Source organism: Pristis pectinata, chromosome 35, assembly GCF_009764475.1.
Source record: "Pristis pectinata isolate sPriPec2 chromosome 35, sPriPec2.1.pri, whole genome shotgun sequence".
In the NCBI taxonomy this organism is placed as follows: Eukaryota; Metazoa; Chordata; class Chondrichthyes; order Rhinopristiformes; family Pristidae; genus Pristis; species Pristis pectinata.
The window spans coordinates 2839901-2866689 of record NC_067439.1 but is presented as its reverse complement, the minus strand read 5'-3'; the positions used below and the strand labels follow the sequence as shown (position 1 = coordinate 2866689).

The 26789-nt window shown below is 38.3% G+C and overlaps 1 protein-coding gene across 1 annotated transcript in view; it reads left to right on the top strand.

Moving 5' to 3' along the window:
* LOC127586326 (alpha-actinin-1-like) overlaps window positions 1-26789 on the top strand; it is an 86457-nt gene that overhangs the window by 37336 nt on the left and 22332 nt on the right. Inside the window, 10 exon segments of the mRNA XM_052044173.1 lie at window positions 516-602; window positions 1774-1861; window positions 3744-3822; window positions 6715-6796; window positions 12717-12802; window positions 15453-15545; window positions 18389-18619; window positions 21248-21280; window positions 21282-21324; window positions 21327-21395. Of these exon segments, the coding sequence (XP_051900133.1) occupies window positions 516-602; window positions 1774-1861; window positions 3744-3822; window positions 6715-6796; window positions 12717-12802; window positions 15453-15545; window positions 18389-18619; window positions 21248-21280; window positions 21282-21324; window positions 21327-21395 (891 nt within the window).

The following is a 26789-nucleotide window of genomic DNA, read 5'->3' as shown; positions in this document are numbered from 1 at the left end:
GTTGATACCTAATTCATAATTGTGTAAATAAATAAATTGATCAAGGTTTATTCTAGGTCATTCCAATATTGAACTAATGATCTGGTATTATAGATATATTTATTTTTGATGTTTCTATTTATCATAGATCTATAAAATTCTATAGATCTCTGGCAGTTTCTTGAATGGGACTAACTGTCCTAGAAGAACTGCTTTGCTCTACTTGGTTATTGTCAGGCGTTTCATCTGATATCTAGGACTCAACCTTGCAAGAGGCATCTCATTCATAGCTATCCATGTTGTACATTTTTGCTAGGCCTGGTTTCTTTAAGGAAAAGAGAACCAACTGTGCATAGTTTCTGAAAACTGGTCTTCTGTATGTATTTGGAATTGCTGAGATCTGTTGCAATGTGATACTGTATTTTAGCTCAATCCATAAAGTTCTAGATAAATACCTTGTGCTTCAGTTAGAATTTTTTGCTGATCTAAACAAACTCTGTATAGTTTTCAGAAAATCTTACTGTGCTTCTTTTCAGAAATTGTGGATGGTAATGTTAAGATGACCCTGGGTATGATCTGGACAATCATCCTTCGTTTTGCTATTCAAGACATATCTGTTGAAGGTAAAGTGATTTTTATCTCTTGGTGACCACCAGGTTAATCTGAATTCTTGTGTGCATAATGAGTTAAAATACTTAATGCTGTCAGCACTATCCTTGGATTTGGAACTGAAAATAAACAATGTCATATTTGTCAACTTTATTTTCATCTTGAATCATAAGTGAGGTGGTAGAATATCTCATTGGGGACTGGCACACCAGTTTAATGCACTGTACCCACTAAGTTTGGTCTCATGTCCAGCTTGGATAATTGTCAATGTCAGAGAAACTATCAAAATTTAGGATTGGAATGGAAACTTCCCTATTCTCATTGTGTAAGACTGACCATAACTGGTAATTTACCAATTAATGTACAATTTTGAATGGCTGGGGCAGAATATTGAAATAGTTGGTCATCTTCAAAGAGAGTGAAATGAAGGGATACAGAAAGATTGATCCTGTGATGTAACTGCTTAACTTGCTCATTTGGTGCTGTATTTTGTGTTGGTGCAAAGTTAATCTTGCAACTGTTGAAAATAATTTGAAACACTGAAAGCAGACAGCCTTGTTAATTGATTTCATCGGTGAGATAAAACGTGGTTGGATATAAAATGGATATTAAAGTTGTGTGTATCAGATTTTTTAAATCCACTTGACTGTGATTTTTAAATTGATTCCAGTTTGGATTCTGTTAGGTGTAAATAATATTTTGATAGAAGTTTAAAAGAGAACCTGCAGAAGGCTGGATAGTCTTTGCTTAATACTGATATTCTGATATCAAATTTTCTATGAATAGAAGCAAGTAGCACTCAGATTCTGAACAATTGTAACTATTGGTCTATATATTTAATTTTATTAACTCTGGGCACTGGAATGAGAGATGGCAGCCTTTATCACAGGATGAAATTTTGTTGCCCAAGGAGGATGTGTTCCATATTAAGTGACGCTTTGAAACTGCTTTGAAGTATGAAGCTGACAGGAAACAACCATTAACTCGGTGGTTTGTAATTTAGCGTCCTGTGCCATATGCAAACTAGTAGGAAATTTGGTGGTTCCAAGCAGTAGTTTTGCTAATGACTGCAAACCTGTATAGTACATTTTAATTCATTTTAAACTCTGTGCCTTGGTATTTTGGACTATTTTTATGATATTTCAGTAATTCTAATAGTTGTTTCTTGCTGCCAAAACACTTCAGAAACATCTGCCAAGGAGGGATTGCTGCTGTGGTGCCAGAGGAAGACTGCGCCATACAAGAATGTGAATGTGCAGAACTTCCACATCAGGTAATGTATCACTTATTCTTTTGGTGTGAGTAGAGAGGAGGGAGGAAGGAAAGTGATCTCTTAAACTGGAGTGATAGGTAAAAGCAGAACTCTGGCAAGCCTTTTGTAGCTAGCCTTTATTGTTGTCATGTCTGTTACTTGAATCCTGTTGTTAATGTTCATGCAAACTCTCTGAAAAGCCATGGATATTTTATAATACAGCTGCTGTTCATTTTAAATGGTTGCATGCCCCTAATTTTCAAGATAGCAACAAACTAGCCCAATGTTCAATTTGCATTTCTTTAAACTTTTGCCTCTAAGCTGGAAGTGTAAATTTCAATTGTAAAAGATTTGTTTAAAAAATCTGCTGTGAAATGCACTTGAACATGTCACAGGTCAGTTTTGGTCAGCTTCAATTGATATGTGACTGTATTGTTAATCTTCAGACTTTGTGTTAGTTTGTTCCATTTTACGGTAAAGATAGCAATTATGATATAAATGTCACTTTGTTCTCACTGTTTCACTCTTAATTGTTTGGTTGAAATTTTGCATAAAATGTTGATGCAGTTGAATACTTTCAATTTATTGTGCAAATCAATAGAACTAAGATGGATACTGAATTGTACCTTTTTTTTTCAAAAGTGCCATTTAGAACGTGCATTGAATTTTATTGTGCTCTGATTATTTAATGGATTGGATCATGCAGTTAAAAGAAATGCTTTACCCAAGATATTCATGAAATTTTATGACTTTTGAGGCCATTTGGCACTGGGCTTATTCCTGCAACAATTCAGCACAAGTCTAATTCCCTTCCTAGCATCTCTATAGGCTGGCTTTAGCCTCCAATTGTTTATCCACAGTTTCCTTGAAGATGCAGTGGTCTGTCTTGATTGCTGCCTTGAGGGAAAAATTCCATTGTCAAACAAAAATAAAATTTAAATTTACAGCTCCCTCATTTTTGACTTCCCAATCAAAGGAAATGGTCTTTCCATATTATTTCACTGTTTTCAAAACTTGTAATATATCACCCATTTGGTTTCTTAACTCCACTGGAAATTGTCCCAGTACTTCAAATCTGACTTTTTAAAAAAAAAATCTGCTTTTGTAGTTTGCTTTTAATACCTTTTCATGTAATAGGAGATTTATAACTATAGGCTGATCATCTTTCTTGCAGTATTGCTCCCTGTGCCATCATTTCTGAACTAAAAATATCAGAATTGTGTAATGGAAGCTTTTTGTATCACTCGTTTCAAGTTTTATTCCATTTTAATGTGTTGCTGTAACTCTATTAAACAACAGAATGGATGCATAAAAACTTGCCTCTCCAGGTGTAAAATACAACTGATAGTACAAATTTGGGCTTTTGGCATGACCAATTGGGGTATGAACTTTTTAAGTTTTATAAAGTATGTGAAGTTAATATAGCAGTTCTGCAAACATAGTGAGGGAATTAGGCCATTTTATATTAGAGCTGTTTTGGAAGGGATCTTCCCATGGGAGGCAGCTCTACGATTTAGAAGGCTATAAAATTTCTGTGCATGTTTCAGTTGACTTTCAATGGGCTCTTTAGATGTGTTAGCATAGTGCCTTGACTCAGAAGTCAATTTCAAGGGACAAGTGTTCCCAGAAAATGTTGAACTTAATGGAATTGCACTTAAATTATAAATGGGTTTATGCAGTGAATATATTCATTGAATTTCATTTTTCCTTCCCTTGGTGTAGGGTGCCTTAAATAACTTCTGTAACTGAAATAGCTTTAACGTGTCCCAAGAATTTTGGAGGTTAAGGAAAAAAACTCTTCAAAATTAAAGTTGTAGAACTTTTGTAGCTGTTTTATTGTAATTAATAATGCATCTCTCTTTACCCACCCCCAAATAATTTGGATTGCATTTCTGATTTCCAGTTGGAAAGATGGTCTGGCATTCAACGCCCTCATTCATAGACACAGACCAGAACTTATTGATTACGATAAGTTGAGGAAGGTATGTTACAAGTTCAACATTATCTCGTTAATCTTTGTATTTTTCTGTATAACTTGTGGATTTGCTTGAGGCCTGGACTAAAAATGCAGATAACCATGGCAGCTCCTGAAATTTGAGTTCTAGTTCTAAATCTAGAATTTAGAAAAGTCATGATCACAAAACTATTGGATTGTCATTAAAGCCCAATCTGGTTCACTAATCCCCTTAGGGGAGAAAATCTGCCATCCTCACCTGGCCTATATGTGACTACAGACCTACCAATGTGTGATTGACTGTTAAGTACCCTCTGCAATAGATCACTCTGCATTGACCTAGACACCAAATTTAGCTACGGGCCTTGAGGTTAAATTGGGAAGGCGGTGTCAAGCTGACATGCCAGACTCTTCCATCGCAGTTCCTGGGTGCATCCAATCTTAGGCATGGCAGACCTATCAGAGGAGGTGGCTTATTTGTATGTGGGAGGGAGTTGCCCTGTCTTCTGACCTCTTCAGATGATGAATCAGTGTTCATGCTGAACAACATCTGGAAGAAGCACTGAAAGTCTTAAGGGTACTGAATGTACTCTGTATGGATGACTACAATGTCGCATCACCACTGACTGAACTGGTTGAGGCCTGAAGATATTGCTGCCAGATGGGTCCGCAGCAGGTAGCGAGTAAACCAACACATGAGGAACATTGGAAGTGACCACCACACGGCCGGTCTTCGCACAAGGGGTTCTCTCCATTGTTAATTGGCACCATAATCATGCTAAATGAGACAGACTAGGAACAGATTTGGCAGCTTAAAGCTGGACATCCATAAGGACCTGTGAACTATCAGCAGTGGCAGGAATGTACGCTACCATAACTTTAACCACGTGGCCCAGCAGATCCCTTGCTTTGTATTTTCCATATTTTGGTCCAAATCTGTGCCAGCTTGGAGTAATCCTACTTCCCCACTAATTTTCCTTGTAATCTATTCCTCACATTGTAACCTATTTCTCACAACCAGATTCTTCCACTCACCCTCACATTAGGGCAATTTACAGTGGCCAATTACTGACCTATACATTAGTTGCAGAAGGAAAATGGAGCACCTGGGGGGAGGGGAAACATCAATGTAATCATAGGGAATGTGCAAACTCCACACAGTACAGGTTGGGTTTGAACCTGGGTTGCTGGATCTGAGAGGCAGCAGCTTTACTAGCTGAGCCACTCTGCCATTCTACCAGGATTATCGAGTTAGGGGATCAACCCTAGCTCAATGCAGTATGCAGAAGAGGAGCAGCACCAGGTATATTTTAAAAACTGAGGTGCCAATCAGGATGTGCATGCTGAACAGTATTGAATAGACATCATCTTCAACAATGCAGGTCCCAGCACTAGTGTGCTTAAAGAGTAGACTGAAGAATTTGCAACCACATTCAGCCAGAAGTGCCAAGTTGGTGATCAGTCTCTGCTTCTGTCTGAGATTTGCAGTTTTGCAGAAGCCAGAATGTAGTAATGTACTCCAGAATTAGTCATAGTCTGATGCTGGTCGAGTGGTTTTAGTGCAGCTACAACACCAGCATTTATCTAACAATATGAAAAATGGCCAGTATGTCCTCCTGACCAATCTAATCTGCCTAATTGGTACTAAATGATTGGGCAGCAGAATGATGGAAGGTGTTGTTAACAGTGTTGCAAGTGGCACTTGCTCACTAAAAGCCTATTATTGGGTTTTGAAGCACCATTTAAAGCTCTAGACCTCCACAGCCTTGGCTCAAACATTGAACAAAGAGGCCCTCACCATTTCATGGCATATTTAGCTTTAAGGAACCCTGGAAAATATAAAGTTGATGGTCACCAAGGGGAAAACGTTTGGTTGTAAAGGAAGATTGTTGTGTTTGCCAATCTAGTCTCGGGATATCACTGCAGGAATTCTTCAAGTCAGTTTCAGCTATTTCATTAATGATCTTCATTCCATCATAAGGCCAGAGGTGGGGATGTTTGCTGCCACAGTGTTCAATTCCACTTACAACTCAGTAAATGCCATAGTCCATGCCTGCATACAGCAAGATCTAGACAATGTTTCAGGCATGAAGTGCTAAATGTCTGGTAACATTGGTGCCACAAAAATGACCATTTCCAACTACCTACCATTGACATTTAACCACATAACCATGAAGTCCCCCACCACAGCACCATCCTTGGTGGTTACAATTGACTAGAAATTCAAATGAATCAGCCACGTAAATATGACCACTACAAAGCTTTCCCAGCATTGATATGGCACACCCCAGGACTGTGGTGAAGTACTCTCCACTTGCCTAGACAAGTGGAGCCCAACAACACCTAAACTTGATATCGTACAAGATGTAGCAACCTGCTTGATTGGTACCCCATCCACTAGCCCATGAGCACATTCTGACTACTGTGTGAACCATCTATGAAATGCACTCTGGACATCACCTCCCCAAACACATCAGCAAGAAGCTCGAGGGATTGAAGCACAAAGAAACACGGCCACTTGCAGGTGGTTCCTACATGCCACTTACCATTCTCACTAGGGCATATTGTCACTGGGTCTAAATCCCAGAACCAAATCTGCCCCAACAATATTGTGGGAGTCCCTAAACTAGAAGGACTGTAGTGGTTCAAGGTGGCAGCTCATCACCTTGAGGGCAATTAAGGAAGGGTAATAAATTCTGGCCTTGCCAGTGATTTCCCAGATTTGGCAAATGAATCAATAGGGGGGAAAAAAAATCCCACATTTTGGTATTCAGTTATTGGGAATACTTGGGCCTATAGTTTTTATATGTTGATGCTTATGTTTGAGATGGAGAAAGATATTTTAGGAGGTAGAAACTAGAATTATAATACCTTCAATGTTGGTTGTTTGACTCTTTTGCTTCCTCTTTCATCCTGACAGGATGATCCTCTCACAAACCTGAACAATGCCTTTGAAGTGGCAGAGAAATATTTAGATATACCCAAGATGTTGGATGCAGAAGGTAAGTCATTTTATTGTGAATGGTAACTGAAGGGAATACCCTTGGTGTCCACTTATGAACTTGATTTAACTTGGTTGCTAATATAGAATATTTTTCACAGACTTTGCTACCTTTTTTGTAAGAGTTCCAGGTAGCTTTTAAGTTGTAATTGCATACATAGTGTTTTGTTCAGAAGTAAAGACTGAAGCTGTTGCTGTAGAATTCAGCACTAGCAGGTTACTGTCACAAAGACTTTGTAGGCTGGCCTAAATGTGTAATGCTCAAGTGACAGCTCACTCCATTCTGTTTACCAATAGGGAGTGTCAGGACTTGACCCTCAGCTACAGAAATGCAAGCAGTAATCTATATACTGCTTCAGGAGAGTTATTGAGCCTGTTCATGATTATTGCTCTTGAGGGTTACTTGGCACCCCTCCATTCAGTGCTTTCTCTAGAGAAATCCAGACAAAAATCTAATTTTTCATATGAAGGTTTAGAAACCTACTCCCAGTAGACTAATTATTCCTTGAAAAATTGTTCTGTTAAGTAGAACAGTAGTTCTGATGGTTAGTGAGAAAAGTAGTGGGAAGTTGGAAGTAAATGTTTTGGATTTTAAAATCCAAAGGTGGGGGGCATGGTAGTGTAGCGGTTAATGTGACGCTATTACAGTGCCAGCGATCGGGGTTTGATTCCCGTCGCTGTCTGTAAGGAGTTTGTACGTTCTCCTGTGTCTGCGTAGGTTTCCTCCGGGTGCTTTGGTTTCCTCCCACATTGCAAAGACGTATGGGTAGGTTAATTGGGTTTAAAATGGGTGGCGCGGACTCACTGGGCCGGAAAGGTCTGTTACCAGGCTGTAAATAAAATTTAAAATTTAAATTAAAAATTTAATTTTAAAAATTTACTACTTTGGTACTATATTTGAAATTTTGATTAATGACCAAGTTTGAGAGTGGCTACTGAGTCCATTGATATTTTTGGATTGATATGTTTTGTAAAGTATGTTTTGGAGGTATATTTACCTTCAATCCAATGGTAATTTGGAGATCACAGCTACAAGAATGTTCTGTGTAGTGAACATTTGCATTTGGATTATTAGGATTGGATGTCTCAACACCAATTAGTTAAAACTACCAAATTTTTAGGCATCACCTCAATATTCTTTAAGTGTTTGACAGCATAAAGCAGAAGGTTTCAGTAGTTAAATGTATCTAAAGTTATTTCTATTAGAGTTTCATAATGCAATGACAATTCCATATGTTTGCATTCATGGTATTTGCATTTAAAGTTTTGAGGAAGAAAAAAATTCTGACTTAGAAAAATTATCCTTGCAGTTGTTAAATTCTAACTTTGGAAAATGGTTTCCAACTTTTCAATCTGTCGTTATAGCTATAGAGCATGACATATGGCCTGCAAACATTTTGCCATTCCCACACTCTCCTGAGGACAACTATATCATCTGACTGTTGGCTGCCCCCACTGTAATCATGAAATTGGTTCCTGGGAATCCCAGGACTACTTCAACTCCATTAAAAGATGGAACCTGTGAACCAGAAAAGTGGGGGCTAGCAGGAGCAATATGGGGACTAGCTGCAGACTGGAAGTACAACTTGACACTACCTGATGTCTGCCTTGGGCTCGCCTGGTACTGAGAGCAGGGGTAAGAGACTCGGGGACCATCAGGTCCCATCTGTTCTTCTAGGCCAGAGTCCAGATCCAGGTTTGATCCAACAATACACCCAGATATTATTTGGGTACAGTGGTAATTGCAATTTTCGTGAGCCCTTTTAAAGAGCTGGCACAGTGGGCTGTAAGACTGAGTTGCTGGCCCTGCAGTGGCACCTTTTCCAAATTTTATTCTTTTCAGAGGGGTTCGTGTACACAAGCAAAACCTGGTAGCTATTAATGGTAGACAGAGGAATTGGAACCAGTTTATGTGGGTGGGAAGCGTTTGTTATTTGGTCCTTTGAGAGAAATGTGTGAATAGCAAGCTTTTTTTCTGAATGGCTTGGACAAAATACTTTGTGTGTTGTCCTTGAGTGGATTGGATTGTAAATCTGACCCTCGTTCCATAAAATAAGTTGAGCACCATGGCATTCCAGCAAAGTCAAAGTCTTCCACCCAGGTCGACTGCCACTCTTCTGAATTGAAGCTCTGAGGTGGGTTGCTGCTTTCCTGAGTGCTACTTTGCATGAGTTCTCTGGCACAAACTTTAAAGGCCATCCACGTTGACTTCAGCCATCCTCATCTGCAAGGTTAAATGTTCCTGGTCTGTTTACCCTATGTCACTGGGGCAGGTGAATTTTCCTCCTCATCCTGATGAATTAACACAGTTATGCAAATAAGTGGGTAGCTGAGGCCTGTGCCTTATTCCTGATGATGTTGAGTCCTATGTGGCTGATATTTGTGGAAATAGTGTGTGTGTGTGTACACCTTATCTCTGCTGTTATGCTGCACTGCCAAGAGTATTTTGCCCTTTCTATAAATTGTTGACAATATTTACAAAAAGTTGCAACTAGACTATTGCAGTGGTTTTGCTCGGATCTTTGATCATGATGTTGAAACTGATTTTGATTTCGGGCTGAGTTTAATTGATACCACCACATTTATTTTATCCAAAAAAACTGTAAGTGGTTTGTGGTTTAAATTTTAAATTCTCAAATATCAGTGATATGTGGCTAAGGTAGTTGGCAGCCTGCTCTGGGGAAACTGAAATGTCATTACTGGATGTTGTGATGCATTTACCCTATCACATGCAAGTGAGCCAGACCGGATCAATTTAGTAAGCAACTTTTGCCATTTAAAAATGTAGATTTTACAAAAACTGTACTTGTTGTAAATGCAGTCCAGTTACTTAAGGAACAAAAACACAACTTTGTTATATAATTGAAGAATATATGCCAAATATTCTATCTGCTAGTGATATGGGAATTCTTTTGCTACTTGCATCAGAAAGAATGCATGTCCAGAAATTTTGGTCCTTTATTCTGAATGCTGTGGATCGAGCAAGTCAACTCCATGTAAAGAATCTTTTCTGAAATTAAGTTGGTGTTGCCAGGCTTTTGAGGAAGTGCTTTAAACAGACTTCAATAAACCGTGAACATTAGTGTAGGAAATGAATGCCATTAGGGAATGATGATGCAGATGTTTCCTTGCCAAATGCGAAGCTAAACATGTGCTGATGCATACACATCATGCTAGAAGGCTATAAATTGTTATCTTTACTGAATGTAACAGTAATGTAACAAGAACATTTTACTTGGCTGGTTAGCAGTTTTTCTCCACATTTTGGTATTTATCCATTCCGATATCTGAGCCAAACAGATCAAGAAGGAAATGAAGTAGATATTGTATATCTACTAACTTAGCTGAACTTGACTCCCTGAAAAGGAACATAAGTTGGTTGTTCCTAGTTTGGAGAAGAGAAAATGGGTTCAAGTGTTCAATTAGTAGGTGGTGATTTCCACTAGGAAATGCACACAGATGCCAGACAAGGGTGAGATTTGGCTCGAGTTCCGCTGGAATGTAAAGCTGCATTTTGATCATTTGTGACTAGGCAGATTTTAAGGTGCATGTTTTCTGGGTGTGGCTGGCAAATCTGCATTCAAAGACTGAATGTCTAGCTATTGTGCAGGCTTGAGGCTACATTACATTGTTTATAGTTGACTTCACTGTAGTAACCTCATGGGGTGCAGAGAGCCCTGCTGGGGGTGGGGTGGATTTTGCATTAAGTGACCTTTTTAGTGTAAGAATTCTGGGAAGTGTTTTTATATTGAAAGTGGGTGCTGTGCTTAATATTATTTCCCTTAAATTTGACTTCCTCCTTAATGTTCTGCTATTCCAACATCTTGTAATTTCAAACCACAGTTTCCTGTTTAAGTTTTCAAAAAAACACCCTCCTTTCATCTATATTGCCAAAATAATGAATATTTAACCCGCAGCAGGAAGGCCCAATCTTTTCAGTGAAATTGCTGCAGGTGTGGCTATAAGAGCCAAATGTATAATTTGTATTTTCCCATTAATTGGCAAATAGTGATCTCACTGGACTATTAGGATCTTTTTGTCCATGAGGCAAAAATGTAAAGAACAGCTGTTTTGAAACTCTCAAGACAGGACCAATGAATAAAAGGAGAAATGTAGGACCAATGAATAAAAGGAGAAATGTGATTGGGGTGTCTAGGCCTGAAAAGCTGTGTTCTTGGTGCTGATTACTGTAGTTCATTGGAATTAATGCTCTAATGGGTTTTAGTAATGCTTAACCACATCTTAAAAAGTGGTTTATTCTCTTATTTGATTTTGATGTAATACTCTTCTGTTTTACTCTTGTGTAATATTGTATGGCTAGAGATTTGTAGAAGATGCATATTTACTTCCACATTTTATAACTGATTTTTTTTTCTTTTTGTCTTCTACCTTTTTCCAATCTTACTTTTTGCACATTTGTACAAGGCTATGCTGAAATGTGTTTATAAACGACCCTGCTTTAAACTTCGGAGAGACATGGCCTTGTGGACCTGAAAATCTTTAAAAGCAAAAAATAGCTGATGTTGATAATCTGAAGTTTTCTTAAAAAAAAACAATGCTCTAATTAGCAGGTCAGGCAACACCTGTAGAAAGAAATGATCAATGTTTCAGGTTGAAGGCCCTTTGTTAGAATTGGGACAGGGGAGCAGAGAAGGTGAGAGAGTGACTTTGATAATTTATGCCCATGGCCTCATCCTTTGCCCTGCCTATCCCTTCCCCATTTGTCTGCAATTTTAAAACTTTTTTTTCTCTTGCATAATTCTGAAACACTTGGACCTGGATCACTTTCCACAGATACCCTGTTGAGTCTTTCCAACATTTTCTACTTTTGCTTAAATGGGCCTATTCACTCTGTGCTACAACAGCTTTGGAGTTTATTGCAGAATTTTCAGGGCAAATGTTCCTTTTTTTTCCATGTATTTACAAATGTAATGAATTTTTGCTCCAACTCCCATCAGTTTAAGGTCAAAGGAGGAAAGTTTAATGGAGATGTCAGAGGTAGGGTTTTTTTAAAGAGTGCTGGGTGCCTGGAATGCACTGCCAGGGATGGTGGTAGAGGCTGATACAACAGGGACATTTAAAAGACTCTCAGATAGGTACATGGATAAAAGAAAAATGGAGGGTTATGGGCTGTGTAGGAGGGAAGGGTTGGATTGATCATGGAGTAGGTGTTTATATAGGTCGCCACAATGTTGTGGGCCAAAGGGCCTATACAATGCTGTACTATTCTATGTAAATGATTTCTAATGTGGATCTATTCGATAGTTTGCTACTGATATGAATGTCAGATTTTTTGATGAACTAATGTCTCTGCACCAGCACAATCCTTCACATTTTTTTATTAAACTAATTTTGTCATGAATGTAACCAGGATCTATTCTACTAGACGCTTTACAGGTTAGATTAAACACTACTTGTTTGAGGAAGATTTCCCTTTAATTTCTGTAGAATGTAGAAATGACTGTAGAGAGCACATTGGTAGATATTTTGCACAATGTTTATAGATATCCATATTTAGATACACAGTCATGGATTACTCTTTCTGACAGGTGTGTTCTGAAAAATTAATGCTCTTGATGCCAATCAATTTCCATTCTGCAGTCTAGTTTTTCCCTTGGCCATTGCTGTTTGAGAATCAGACTAACAGTGATCTATTCATTTTTCATTGGTGTTGCACTTTTGTGGTGGTAGAAAAACATACCTATTTCTCATTAATTTTATAGAACATAGTGCAGCCCAAATAGATTTGATAGGTAGAAAGTTGTTAGTGTGCTGCATTGCTTTTGTGTTTGATGAAACTGAAATGTCTTGATGGTAAACTTTACGTTTGAATTTGGTTGGTCCATGGGTAAACACACACAAGTATTTAATAATGTGCCAGATGTTGACTAGAAGCTTCTAATACTTTTGTTTACCCACAGACATTGTGAACACTGCCCGCCCTGATGAGAAGGCTATTATGACCTATGTCTCCTGCTTCTACCATGCCTTTTCAGGAGCACAGAAGGTACCATGTCATCAAGGACCCACTTCTTCCTGCAACACTGATCTCATGCTTCTCTTTCAGCTGTCCTTCAGATTTTTAATTTCTTGGTTCCAGGCATGATGCTGCACCTGTGCTCTTGCATACCATATGATAGTACTTGTTTTTCTGCTTGTGGCATGATGCAACCTTACTCTGCTAACTTTCTCTCTGCACAGATATTGTAGGCACTCTCAGGCCAGATGAAAAGGCTATTATGACTTACGTTTCATGCTACTACCATGTCTTCTCAGGTGCTCAAAAGGTGAGCTCTTGCTTCATGCAAATATACTATCCTCCTGTGTGCTTTTGGTCTTCTGTGGTGCTTGTTTGCTATTGTAAGGTGGTAAACATCTGACATCTTTATACATTGTGCAAATGTGTCTTCTGTAGGGTGACAATTGTTACTTTTAAGGTTGTGTACTATGCATATAAGTAAGTGTGCTCTTGTTTATATGTAAATGAACTGCTCTAAAGCAATAGTATTTTGATCTAAGTACATGGATTACCTCGGGTCAACCTTGTCCTCTTTACCCTTCCCTTCCCTCTGTACAGCAATACATCTGAATTTATCGATAATGCTGAAATAGTCTACTTTTACTATTTGTTCCTAATTTCCAAACTTTTAACTAGAATCCCAGTATTTGAATTTTCACCATGGATCTGGACTTTACTTTTGGGAACTTATTATTTTCCCATGTTCAGGATTACATTTCATAATAATACCAGAAAACTATATTTCAGATATTAGTCTTTATATTATGTAATGTTGGAATAAAGTTATGAAGTACATTTGAAGGTCATTTTTATGAATGAAGATGAATGACCTAAAACACTGAACTATTAAATTTGATCAGCTTTGGAAGAGACGGTAGGATGTTAGGAGGAGTAGAATTCTGGCATAGTGCTATGCATGTCTTAATGCAGCACTTTGGAAAGAAAATGAGTTTGATTTGCAAGGAAAATTCAACTTTCAATAGTTTATTCTATTTCCAATAAGTTTTTCACTAGTTAAGAATTGACTTCTCATAATTTTTTTTTCACAATCTGAGTTTCCTTTGTAAATGCTATTTTAAAAATTGGATAGCAATGATACATATTCTCTAATCCTATCTTTTACACAATTTGCAATTCGGGTGGTGGTTCAGCAGTGATAAGAGATAACCATGAATACAGGTGGCCTGCTTTCTTTCTTGGTCTTCAATAAATTTCTACTAATTAAAGTTGTCAGGATGATTAGTAGTTTCTTAACTTGAAGAGTAGACGTTTAACTATCATTTTAAAATGAGCTTAAAATTTTGATTTTGCACTGGCCTACTTTTGGTCTATAGCATAAAACAATGTCTTCAAGAAATAATTCAAGTCATTCTGTGCATATTTCCAGTCTTGGGGTAACAACCCTAAAGGTGGCATTAAGTGTATAAAATGATTTCTTTACATTTAATTTTGTTCCTTTATTAGGAAATAGTCTCGTCGTCTCGAACTTGTCAACCATTGCTGTCTCTTTTTTTTTCTGTGTAGACCCTTTGAGTTTCCATCAGTGATGACCAGCTCTCAGCTGCTTTTGTTCTACCTGTGTACTTTTTTTTATTTTGCTGTGTAACAGGTACAAAGATCTTCTCCCTTTTCTGTGATTTTTTTTTCCCCCTATTGTCTCTTGGGCATTGAATGGTATGCCACTTTCATTTTTAGAGTTTGTGCTTTTTGGAACAATATGCCCTCTCTCACCACTTCATCTTCTCTCCCTTAACTTAGTCATTGAAGGTTGTGGTTTGATTTGCTGCATGTATGATTTCTGATGTAAACTAAAACTATACAATGAAAGACTTTATCCTGTTTAAATAACTGCTAGTGATTCTTTGCTAATTCATTCTGAAAAAGTGAGCTGACAACTGAAGTAGTCGATCCTTTAAGTGTAGAATGAAACTGCTGCACTGCATAATCCTTGGTGCAAGAGTACCTGTTTGTGTGGCATGCTAGCTTGCTTTTACACTCTTTCTAGAATCTTGTACAGTACTGATGGATTATAAAATTTGTTTTGTTATCTATGATGAAATGGAACATCAATTGGCATGTTTTCTTCAATATCTTGATCTGGTTGTATTAAATTGAGTGCTGCATTAGCATGCTATCGTGTTGCTCATGTTAATTAGAAGTGGGTCAGGTGTGTGGCATTTCTAAGGTAACACTGGTTGTAATGATGCATGTTTGTATTTCTGTAGCCAGAATTCATCATTGCCAGTCTTTCTTCTCGAGATGAGGCAGAAACCTTTAGGGCATATCTGGTCCTTCAGTTACAGCTAAACCCTGTTTATTTACTTCCATTTTCAAATCACTCATTTTGTCACTTGAATCTATCTGTCTGCTTAAATGACACTGAAGTCATTTTTTTGAAGTTTAATCTGAGCTGAGTTCATTGTGAACATTAACTCTTCTACATAATCTGTAGAGTGGCAATATTATTTGAGATGTTTGCTCTTGAAATTGAAAGGTAATTTTTATAAAGCTTTAATAGCTACATTTTAATATTGTGCTCTAACAACTTCACAAATCTGATTCTTTTTAAGCTTTGCTTATTTTTTCCCACAAATTTTAAATGTTCTGGCACTTCTAACCATGTATCTGTTCACGATAGGCTGAGACTGCAGCCAATAGGATCTGCAAAGTTCTGGCAGTTAATCAAGAGAATGAACATCTTATGGAAGATTATGAAAAGTTGGCGAGTGATGTATGTATTTCACACAAGTGCTGTACTTTAAGAAAAATAATTGAATGACTTGCAGTGACTACATTCTACAGGAATGCATTTTTATTTAAAAACTATTTAATACATTTTAAGTATTGTCATCAAATTGTAACCAAGCCAAAAACAAATTCAAGTAGTTAGTAGTCTTAAATTTCTTAATAATAACTGACCACATTTTGTGGATTAGTTTTTGGGTTTGAACCGTCAAGAGGCTTTTTACGAATCAGCCAATTAAAAGACTGGCAGAAGCATAACACAGTTTCACCAGTTAGCTCATTTGTGTTGTGGATTTATGGAACAAAAAGACAGCTGAACTGTCATTTTTGCTGATCATCATTAGTGTGTGTTCAAAGTTACTGAGCTCCACATTATGCAGGAGATGATATACGAGCCATTTTTGGATTTTGTATGACCTTATTAGTTCCCTGTGCTGCTTCTCAGTACCATCAGTAGGCCCTTCTTAAGAAGAAAAAGACATTTGACTGTTAATAATTTACAATTTTACAGATGTATTTGTAGAACCTTTTTGATTAAATGGGAAGGAGATGGAAATTTTTGTATTCATGTTCTGTGTAGCACTTAAACTACCACACAGGTAATCTGGAGAGTTGGGCCAACTCAAGAGACCCTAGTTCAAATTCCATCATGGCACTGTGGAATTTAAATTTGGTTACCTGGAAACTGGGTTTTAAAAGAAACACAGTTACTAGCAGAATGTTATAAAAACCTGTTCATGAATATACTTCAGGGGAGGAAATCTGCCTTCCTTACCAGGGCCAACCCGCACTTGACTCCAAATCCACCGATGTGGTTGACGTAAGTGCCTCTCTTAAATGACCTGTGGTAAGCCACTAAGTTCGGGGGCAATTAGGGATGAACAGTAAATGCTGGCTGACACAGATCTGAGTTAATATTTTTTAAAAATCATTAATATAATAAAACCTCTTGCAAATTCTAGGAAGATGTAATTCTGAGAACTCCTCCTGGAACTCTATAATTTCCATTAGGAAACTTTTTGATTATTGAGGACTGCTTGCTTTGATTTGGAAATTTCCATAACTTAACCTATACAACAGTGCATATTCATGATGAGAAATTCTTAAAATTGTATACAAAATTCCCTAGATTTGGGGAAGGTTTCATTAGATTGGAGAATAGAAAATTTATTTCTCTGTTCAAAAGAGAAACAATTTAGGAAACTGTTTGTACCTTAGCTTAATAGTGGGGAAAACTGTAGCTATGACAGATATTAATGACAGTAGGGCATATACAAATTGAAGGTAATTGGGCAAAGTCAGTATAGTTTTGTGAAAGGGAAATTGTTTTTGACCAATTTATTGGTGTAGTTTGAAATGTGTTGTGGGTGAAGGGAAACTAGTGGATGTGCAATAGTTGGTTTTCCATCAATAGTGAGGATAGAAAATTGGCTCACTAATATAAAAGAATGCACAAATGGGTCTTGGTTGGCAAGATGTAGTAAATGGCATGTTGCAGGATTGGTGATGGAGACTCAACTTTTTATAATTGATTTTGGAAAGTGAATATATGGTTGCTTAATTTTCTGAGGAAAAAGCTGTGTTGGGAAGTAAGTTATGAAGAGGGATGTAGATGGCCAGTGAGTAGGTAAATATTTGGCAAATAAAGTATATGTGGGAAAGTGTGTGATTTCCTATTTTGACAGGAATAAAAAGCATTATCTGAATGGTAAGATTCGCACAGCTCTGAGATGCAAAGTGACCTGTATGTCCTAGTGCAAAAGATTATGCAGATAAGCATGCAATTGGAAAACAATTGTTTATTGCTGGGAGAATTGAATATGAAAGAAGGGAGGTTGTGCTTCACTTAGGCAGGTCATTGCCAAAACTACTTTTGGGGTATGTGTCTCCTTAAGGATGTAAAATATATTAGAAGCAGTTTAGAGAAATTTATTAGACCAAAACCTGGAATGGTTACACTGTTACATGACACAAAATTTGGACAAGCTAGGCTTATATCCACATTAGATTAGAAGACTAAAAGGAATTTGAATGAAACCCAATGTTTGTGAGGCATAAATAAGTAATATTTTTGAGTTCTGGAAACTAATGCTAAAACCACAAAATCCTGACTTCGTTTTTCAACAAATCTTTTACTGGTACTTTAGTACCCTTTTCTCTTTCATGACTGCATTTGCCAGCAAGTTAAACTGGATTCATGTCCATTTCAGAGAACTTTAAAAAAAAGTTAAACCACAGGGAGTCACATATGCCAGACCAGCTAAGGATAATGCATTTCCTTTCCCCGAAGGATGTGATTTTTTTTTAAAAGAAAACTTAGTGATCACCATTCTTGATGCTAATTTATTTTATTTGATTGAATTTAAATTCTCCAGCTCCTGTGAGATTTGAGCCCAAGCCTTTGATTTGTAGTTCTGTAATAATTGAAGCTTGTATCCTAATAAGAGAAGTGGCCAAGGTTTTCCCGATTTATAACAGTAGATCCCATTAAAGGGCTATCATTGGCATTGCAGTTGAAAACCTTGGAAAGTGTATATTTCAACTGTTTCTTTAAAACGGGGTTACACAGGTGAAGGAATTTTGGAAGGAAGGTGAGGTGGAATGTTCACCACTATGGCATATTGCTGGGGGAAGTGAACAGCAGTTTTCACTGTTTCAAGTTGGTGTTAATGGTTGCAGTTTTGGTATTGCTATAAATTTTAGTAAACAATGGGGAGTACTTGTGTGTACCTTTTCAACAGGAGATTGTTGGTTTTAAAAGCACTTTCTGAATTATTAAGAATTTTATGATGATCACTATTTCCATTTTCTGTTGTTTCCTGTTTCCAGTTATTGGAATGGATTCGCCAAACCAAACCCTGGCTTGAGAACAGAGAACCTGAGAAAACAATGCAAGCTATGCAACAAAAACTAGAAGACTTCCGCGATTACCGGCGTGTCCACAAACCTCCCAAAGTACAAGAGAAGTGCCAGCTTGAGATCAACTTCAACACCCTCCAGACCAAACTCCGCCTCAGCAATCGGCCAGCATTCATGCCCTCTGAAGGGAAAATGGTCTCGGTAAGGAATACTTCACTCTTAATCCATTGCCTCATTTGAGTTCAGTTGAAATTGGAAAATTATGCTTTCTGACTTGCATAAACTCGGTACAATTTAGTCCTCAGTTTTCATTATCCTATTCCTCTCACCTCCTCTATCTAACTGCAAGCATTTAATTTCCCCTTCACTCAGCTGCACACTGGCTTGTAATTCCACAGGACCTGCTTGTATTTTGATACCCTATTGAAATAATTGTTTTTCCTGTGTAAAATATATATTTTCAGTCAGAACACATTCTATAGCTTCCTAGTTGAAATTTGTTAACCTGGTATTTATGGAGAATAATCTGGGAGCTTGCTATTTAGTCGGTATGTGACAGTGTCTTCTCTGATCTTTGGTCATTCGTGAGGTATATTGTGTTCCCCAGTGAGAATCAATTATAACACCATTGGTTTTCATACTTTACACCGGTAACTTTTCATTCATTTTGTGGGTTTATTGCCTTTCTCTAATTGCCCTTGAGAAAGTGTTAATGGCATTCCACACTAATGCTTGACGAATTCCAGGATTTAGGACTGGTGGTGACTAGAGAAATTGAGATATTCCAATGTTAAAATGCTGAATTACTGAGGGTTCTGTGGATGGTGGTGTTCCCTTGTGTGTTCTTGGTAGAGATTGCAGCTTGGGGAGGGTTGTGGTGTTGGAGTTGTCTTGGTGAGATGCTATGTGCTTTGAAGTAAGGGTCTTTTTTTCATTTATAGCAGTTGAATCCTGTGACATTACAATTGAAAAGCATAATTCAGCTGTTATTTTTGATGGTTCCAGTTGAAAGGGAATTGGTAGGAAGATGGTGTGGAATGCTGAGTTCACCATGTCTGTTGGTGAAGGAAGTGGATAGCTGTTGTGAGATGTCAAGCTTCTATTGTTGGGGTTGTACTTATCCAAGAACGTGGAGAGTATTCATCTCGCCAAGATTTATGCCTTTGTAGGTGGAAGACTTTGGGGAATCAGTAACTGAGTCACTTTGCAGTAGGATACCTCTTATAGCTATTGTATTTATGTGACTATTATTGCTTCTAGTCAATAGCAACTCCCAGGCAATTAAGAGTGGAAACTTGGTGTTGGTATTGCCATTTGAATGTCAAGTGTAGATGATTAGATGCACCAGTTGGAGAGGTCATTGCTTGGCACTGGTGTTGTGTTAGGCAGTCATTTACATCTGTGCCAAAAGTATTTTTGGATTTTTTTGCACAAGAAACTATCCAAAAGTGAATAGTTCTTTGTATTGTTGCGAAAGTTGAAGTAATTGTTTTTGCTTGACATGCACCATTTACTTGGTGCACTTTATTGTTATTTGGGAGTTCCCCATTGAAAACCACTTCATGCTGCGTTTATACTCAACACCAACTTTTATCCCCCCCTAAACTTTCAAACTGGAATGGTGTTTATATAATGAAAGACTTGGTGTGAGACTCAGTGCATTGGTGTTCACATCAGGACTGAATTGTGGTTAATTTCTTCCCTTTTATAGAGGAAATACTTCCAAAACAACATTTAAAAAGCATTAAAATTAACAATCGGCCATGGGAAGTTGGCGATTGAATTTGACAAGGATAGATGCTGGACTATTCTTACTTTTTAAAACAAATTGCTAATTTAACTTGTGAAAAAGACATTTCTACTTGGACCCCAGTTTCCCCTGCACCAACGCCACCCCTCCTCTCTCTTCTCCACCATCCCCCCCCACCCCCCAAAAATCTCTGTACCTGCTGTTTTCTGGTGTTGACTTTTCTGGTCCAATACAATTTTTAAAAAATATTTGAATAAGATAAAATAAATCCCTATTTAACTGCTCTAATGGCACTAAAGCAAGAATTAATCTGTCATCCTAGCCACATTTTTCTCTTAGCAAACAACATTTTAAAAAAAATGAGCATTTTCAAGTTAGTGCAATGGTGCCTACTCTGGTGGTGTGGTGAAGTTAGGAGTTGGTATGTTTTGTTTGAAGGCATTGGACGTGCTCAATTGTAGAAACAATTTTCTGGAAACATTTTCATCTAGCGTTTATTAGTGAGGAATGGGGCGTGAGGGTAGAGGTACATCCCACTGTCTGTTGCAAAAGAAATGTTTGGAAACAGCCAGTTTTCTCCCGCGTTGTGTGATCTTGATATGCATGACATGGCTACCTGATTCACAAGTATCAAATACTTCAGGCAATTTTAATTCTGTGAAATGCTTTGGGCGACAGGGTATACAATTGGATAAATTGCTGGAGAAGAGATACAGGATCATCTCATTTGATGCATCAATGCTTGAAGTGACAAAAATGAAATTGTTCACTAATTATGGCTATCAGTTCACCTGCAACAAACCCAAACAATTGGTGACACAACCTCTATTGGTGGACAGATTTAGGAACAAGAGTCCATAATGACAAGTTCTTCCCAAACCCATTAATTTGCCATATGTCCTGTATCAGATTACTCAAACTATGTTAACATTTCCTGAAGGAAGTCTCTTTTGTCTTGTGGATCTGTATTTAAATTCTGATTTTTTTTTAAATTTGATAATACCTGTGCAAATAATTCTGAAAATGTTCCATTCCCGTTAGGTTTCTGTGGAGTAATGTAATCTTTTTGTTGCGTCTAGGACATTAACAATGCATGGCAAGGTCTGGAACAGGCTTGAAAAGGGTTATGAGGAATGGCTACTGAATGAGATCAGGAGGCTGAAAGACTTGATCATTTGGCAGAAAAATTCAGACAGAAAGCCACCATCCATGAAGATTGGACCAAAGGTAATGTTTCTCCAAGTTTAAAATGATCACCTGGTATTAATCAAAAGCTATTTGTCTACCAACTGAAAATGTGAAATTGACAGCTTAAACTGAAGATTTTGCTGCGAGCCATCTGGGTGTGCACATTTTTGTTGTGGGTAAACCTTTTAGTCGCATTCGGTAACAACGTTAACTGACATATGGAGCCTAAGTCTTGTTTTCCTCTCAGTAAGATTTGCAATAGGCCCCATATCAAAACTGTCCAGCAGTTGTTCACTTTGAAACAGTCCCTGCTACCGAACAATAAACACTGTAATTAACGATGTGACAGTTCCTGATGTTGTCATGAGTGCTGTAAATACTGAAATGGCACAACTGATTAATGCAAATTGAGATTTCCATGGTAACAAGTGAACAAAATTTGAGGAAAGTTGACCAATAATGCTTTATCTGATATTACTGTTAAGTTAATGTGCATAAGAAACAGACTGGAAATTCGTTGCTTTCATGTTTTGGGAATTATCCCAATGCTTGACCAGGTAGCGATGGTAGATTCTTGGCACCCTTTACTGCTGGGCAGATTAATGGTGGTTTTTTGTATATATTTATCACTAGTTATTGCAGCTTGTCAGAGATTGCCCTAACGTGATAGAATTTTTGTTGTCTCTTTGTTCCAGCCTATAAATGACCGCTTTGCAATGATGTCTCCAAATTTTACACAGATCAAAAATTATCACTTTGCATTCCTATAAGCCTGGTGACTTTGGGAAATACTACAGATTCAATACTACAGATATTAAATCAGCTGCAGTTTTGGTAAAACGCGAAAAAAAAATGCAGATGCTGGAAATCTGAAATAGGAAACTCAGTAGGTCGGGCAGCATTCTGGAAAGAGAAGCAGTTGACCCCTTTATTAGAACTGGAAGGAAGCAAGTTGGATTCAAGCAATACACAAAGTGCTGGAGGAACTCAGTAGGTCAGGCAGCATCTATGGAGGGAAATAGTGGCTGTGGCTCCCTTCCCCCGCCTTGATGACCTGCCCACCTCTTCCCCTCCTTCATTCCATGGTCCACTGCCCTCTCCTACCAGATTCCCTCTTCTTCAGCCTTGGCCTCTTCTACCTATCACCTCTCAGTTTATTACCTCTTCCGCCCCCTCCCCCTCTCACCTGAACTCGCCTATCACCTGCCTGTGTGTGCTCCTCCGCCTACCTTCTATTCTGGCTTCTGCCCTCTTCCTTCCAGTTCTGATGAAGAGTCTCTGCCCAAAACTGCCTGACCTGCTGAGTTCCTCTAGCACTTTTTGTGTATTGCTTCAGATTCCAGCATCTGCAGCAGTTCCTTGTCTCCAAGTTGGATTTAAGTTGTCTAGAGGGTGGGGGAATGATCGATAGAATAAAGGGAATATCTCTGGGCCAGGTCTGATAAATTGGTAGACAAGTTCATCCATTTAATGGGTTATTGAGGGAGGTTAGAGAAAAGAACACAAAGGAGTGTAAAAGTTGCGAAATGCTTAGCCTGCCCTCCAGGCATTTCCTAAGCTGTATGTCTTGCAGCTCTGCATTTTGCAACTTTACTTCCGTTTGTTTGTTCTCATTCTCTAACTGTTCTCATTTTATAGCCTTTGTTTATCATTTTGTTTAACTGCTTCCAATAATCCATTGACTCTCTTCCATACTTACCCTGTCTCCAAGTCTGTGGGTGCCTGCATTGGCATCCCAATCCTAAGTGCATTTATTTCAAAACTTTGCACTCATCGCTCGATTCTCTGTTGACATGCCTGTTGAGCATTCGGGTTCTTCCACTTCAGCGTCTATCTCACCAAAGATAACTGTTCTTTAATTGCCTCAGCAAGATTAAACCTCCCCTTGAAGATTTGCCTTCCACTTCTCTGCTTGTAGTAGCTTCCAATTAAAGTTTTTCTTTAACCAATCTCCTGATAACCACATCTGGACATAATCAGGCGAAAAGTGGACAGAACTTTGTTGCATTGAGCTCAACAAAACATGTGACTTAATAAATAGTAGGTGCAGAGGGATTTAGTGACTAGCTAGTAGCTGGTTTCCCATAGGTGCTTATGGCTTTCTCCCACAGCCTAAAGACATGCTGGTGAGTAGGTCAGTTGGCCACTATAAATTTCTCTGTGTGTGTGTGAGGGGGCTGTGTGGGTGGGGGGGGGGGGGGGGATGAAGGGGAGAATAGGTTAAAGGAACATTTTATTTGGCGGGGGGGTGGGGTGGAATGGACTTGCTCTGAGAACTTGCATAAACCTGATGGGCCAAATGGCATACTGTGTCATAGGAAAATATGGAACTGTCAGTGTGAAGAGTCGGCACCTGCTAGTTAGGGCATATCCAGAAGACAGGAATATTAGCTGGGATCTTCCTTCAGAGTTAATTTCATAGAAACATAGAAAACCTACAGCACAATTCAGGCCCTTCGGCCCACAAAGCTGTGCCGAACATGTCCCTACCTTAGAAATTACTAGCTTACCCATAGTCCTCTATTTTTCTCAGCTCCATGTACTTATCCAAAAGTCTCTTAAAAGACCCTATCGTATCCGCCTCCACCACCATTGCCGGCAGCCCATTCCATGCACTCACCACTCTGAGTAAAAAAAAAACTTACCCCTGACATCTCCTCTGTACCTACTCCCCAGCACCTTAAACCTATGTCCTCTTGTGGCACCATTTCAGCCCTGGGAAAAAGCCTTTGACTATCCACACGATCAATGCCTCTCATCATCTTATACACCTCTATCACCTGTCATCCTCCGTCGCTCCAAGGAGAAAAGGCCGAGTTCACTCAACCTGTTTTCATAATTCAAATTTCATTTGAATTTTATTTCTAGCTACAAGACTACACATTCTAAAATGGTGGCCAGGGATTTGCAGTTAAAGTTGAGGTTGCTAATGCCTTATTATAACAGTTGAAAATCTGACAGTAAACTTCTGGAGATCATTCATAGTACAATTAAGCACGAGGTTCTGGCAGTGATGCCCTTTTTCACAGCCTTCTCTGTTACAATCATGGAAAATATTAAATTGACAACATAATTATTGCCGTAAAACCACTGAAAATTTTGTCCCATTATATGAATTTTAGCTGAGAGTCTGACAGTAACTGTTGCTGTTATTGTTTAATGACATCTGACTTCAAAGCTGGTTCATGTGTCAATCCTCATTTAATTTCAAAACTTCTATTTGTTTGTTTAAAGTTTGATTTAGTAGTTTCATGCTTAAGATTCAGATTCTTAATCCAGTCTTTATTTTGGGCTCTAAAATACTTCAAGAAATTGGTCAAATGGGTAGTTTTTCTGGCATGCTGTCAGATTGGCTGCTTGGCTAATTTAATGAAATTGCTGTTGCTGGATATCAGAGATTTCCCCCCCCACCACCACCGAAAGAACTAGTGATTTAAAGCAACTGATGTTGGATGAAGGGAGATTCACAAGAGATTTCCAACTTTTTTTTGTGTAGGTCGATAAGTACCTTTTTTGTTGAATGCAAATTCTGGGTCGGGGAATTTTAAATCCACTGAATATACTGCTTAGTTGCCTTCCTAGGAAATGTAAAAAAAAATTAAGATGTAGCATATTGACATTGGCTGAAGAATTCCTCTAAGCTTGTTGCCAGATGTTAAGAAATTGAACTAACAGATGCTTATTAACCTTGAGGTGCTTCAGCTCTTGTGTATTTGTTGTTTTCTGACAAGGTTTGGCTCGAATGCCAGTGAAACTCTTCCTTTCTCTTTCTCTCCCTCAGTTGTAGTCATACAACACAGAAACGGGCCCTTCAGCCCAAATTGTCCATGCTGACCAACGTGCCTTCTGTAAATAGTCCCATTTGCTTGTATTTGGACAATATCCCTCTAAGCCTTTTCTATCCATGTATCTGTCCCAATGACTTTTAAAAGTTTCAATTGTACCTGCCTCTCCCACTTCCTCTGGCAGCTCATTCCATATACGCACCACCCTCTGCAGAAAACCTTGCCCCTCAGAATACCCATTAATGTTTTTTTCCCTCTCACCTTCAACCTATGCCCTCTAGTTTTAGACTCTCCTACCCTGGGGACAAAAACTGTCAATCCATCTTATCTATGCCCCTCATGATTTTGTAAACCTCTATAAGGTCACCCTTCAGCCTCCTATGCTCCAGGGAATCTATCTCTTGCATAAAAAGAAAGCCCATAACTTTATAGTTTTATTCCAAATTTTAAAACAAAATGGAACTGCTGATATTATTCAATTTGAGGGAGAAAAGAAGAAAAAGTGATTTAAAATAAAAATTAGCTATATTTTTCACCTTACAGTATCCACTTGGGCAACACCTAGTGAGTTTAATTTGGATTAGATGTTTGAACAGGATAGAAGATTCTGAGATGCCCAATACTTTGTGCATCTTGACATTCACAGCATGATGACACACACATGAAGTATCCTATTTTGTCTGTACATTGAATCATCTCAGCAAAACGGTTTTAATGTTTGAATTGGTTTATGGATTCAACATAGACGTGTGCAAGTAGACATTTTGATGCTGGGGAAAAAGCATTTAATTCCTGTTCCAATTTGCTGGCTGCCATGGCTAATTTTTTGCCGAGATAATTCAATGTACAGACAAAATAGTTATCCAGAAATGTCAGAAAGCTAATGTAATTTTCTTAAAATTGATTCTTGTTTCGCTGGCCATTTGACCCGATGGGGAGGAAGGGAAAGTTATTGTGACCTACACCAGTACTGCTTAATTGTTTCTTGTATTTTAGACCAGTGGTTTCCACCATTTTAAATGAGAGCTTGACTTGGTAAGTATGACCCTCCCTCTCTCAACAAAAAAGGAATAGCATCATCAGCTGCTCCTTTTAAGGAGTTGTACCTTACTAGCAGACCTACAGCTGGAATGCCAAGTCTGCTTTTATTTTGCAGACTTTTGAACTAACTTTACCCCTACAATGGGTCTGAGGCTTTAGTAATAATCCTAGGTGGCTCCATCTGGGGCTTGCAGCCCAGGTTCACCACAATTGCAGACTATGCTTCAGACTGATGCATTGTGACAGGATATGGGTGTTGTGGTTGTGCCAAAGCATGACCAATTTGGTCATATTAAAAGATGCTAAGCTGAAAAGTGGATACAAAATTTAAACACAATAATACTGCTTGGGAAAAGTTCATACTTGGTCACTTCATGTGGTGTTGTACAGAAACTCCTGTGCATCTTAATTCGTAGCTTCAAGTTGTAATGGTGATCACCTACGAGCGCTAATAATTTACAACTGTGCTTGGCACTCTCCCAAGATACACATTTAAGGACTGTGTCTATGACTTCACAATACAAGTTAAATGTGTGGTAGAGCTATTACACTGTTATAATAGAGCAAAGATGAAGAACGGCCTCAAATTTGAAATTTGTCCTCAATA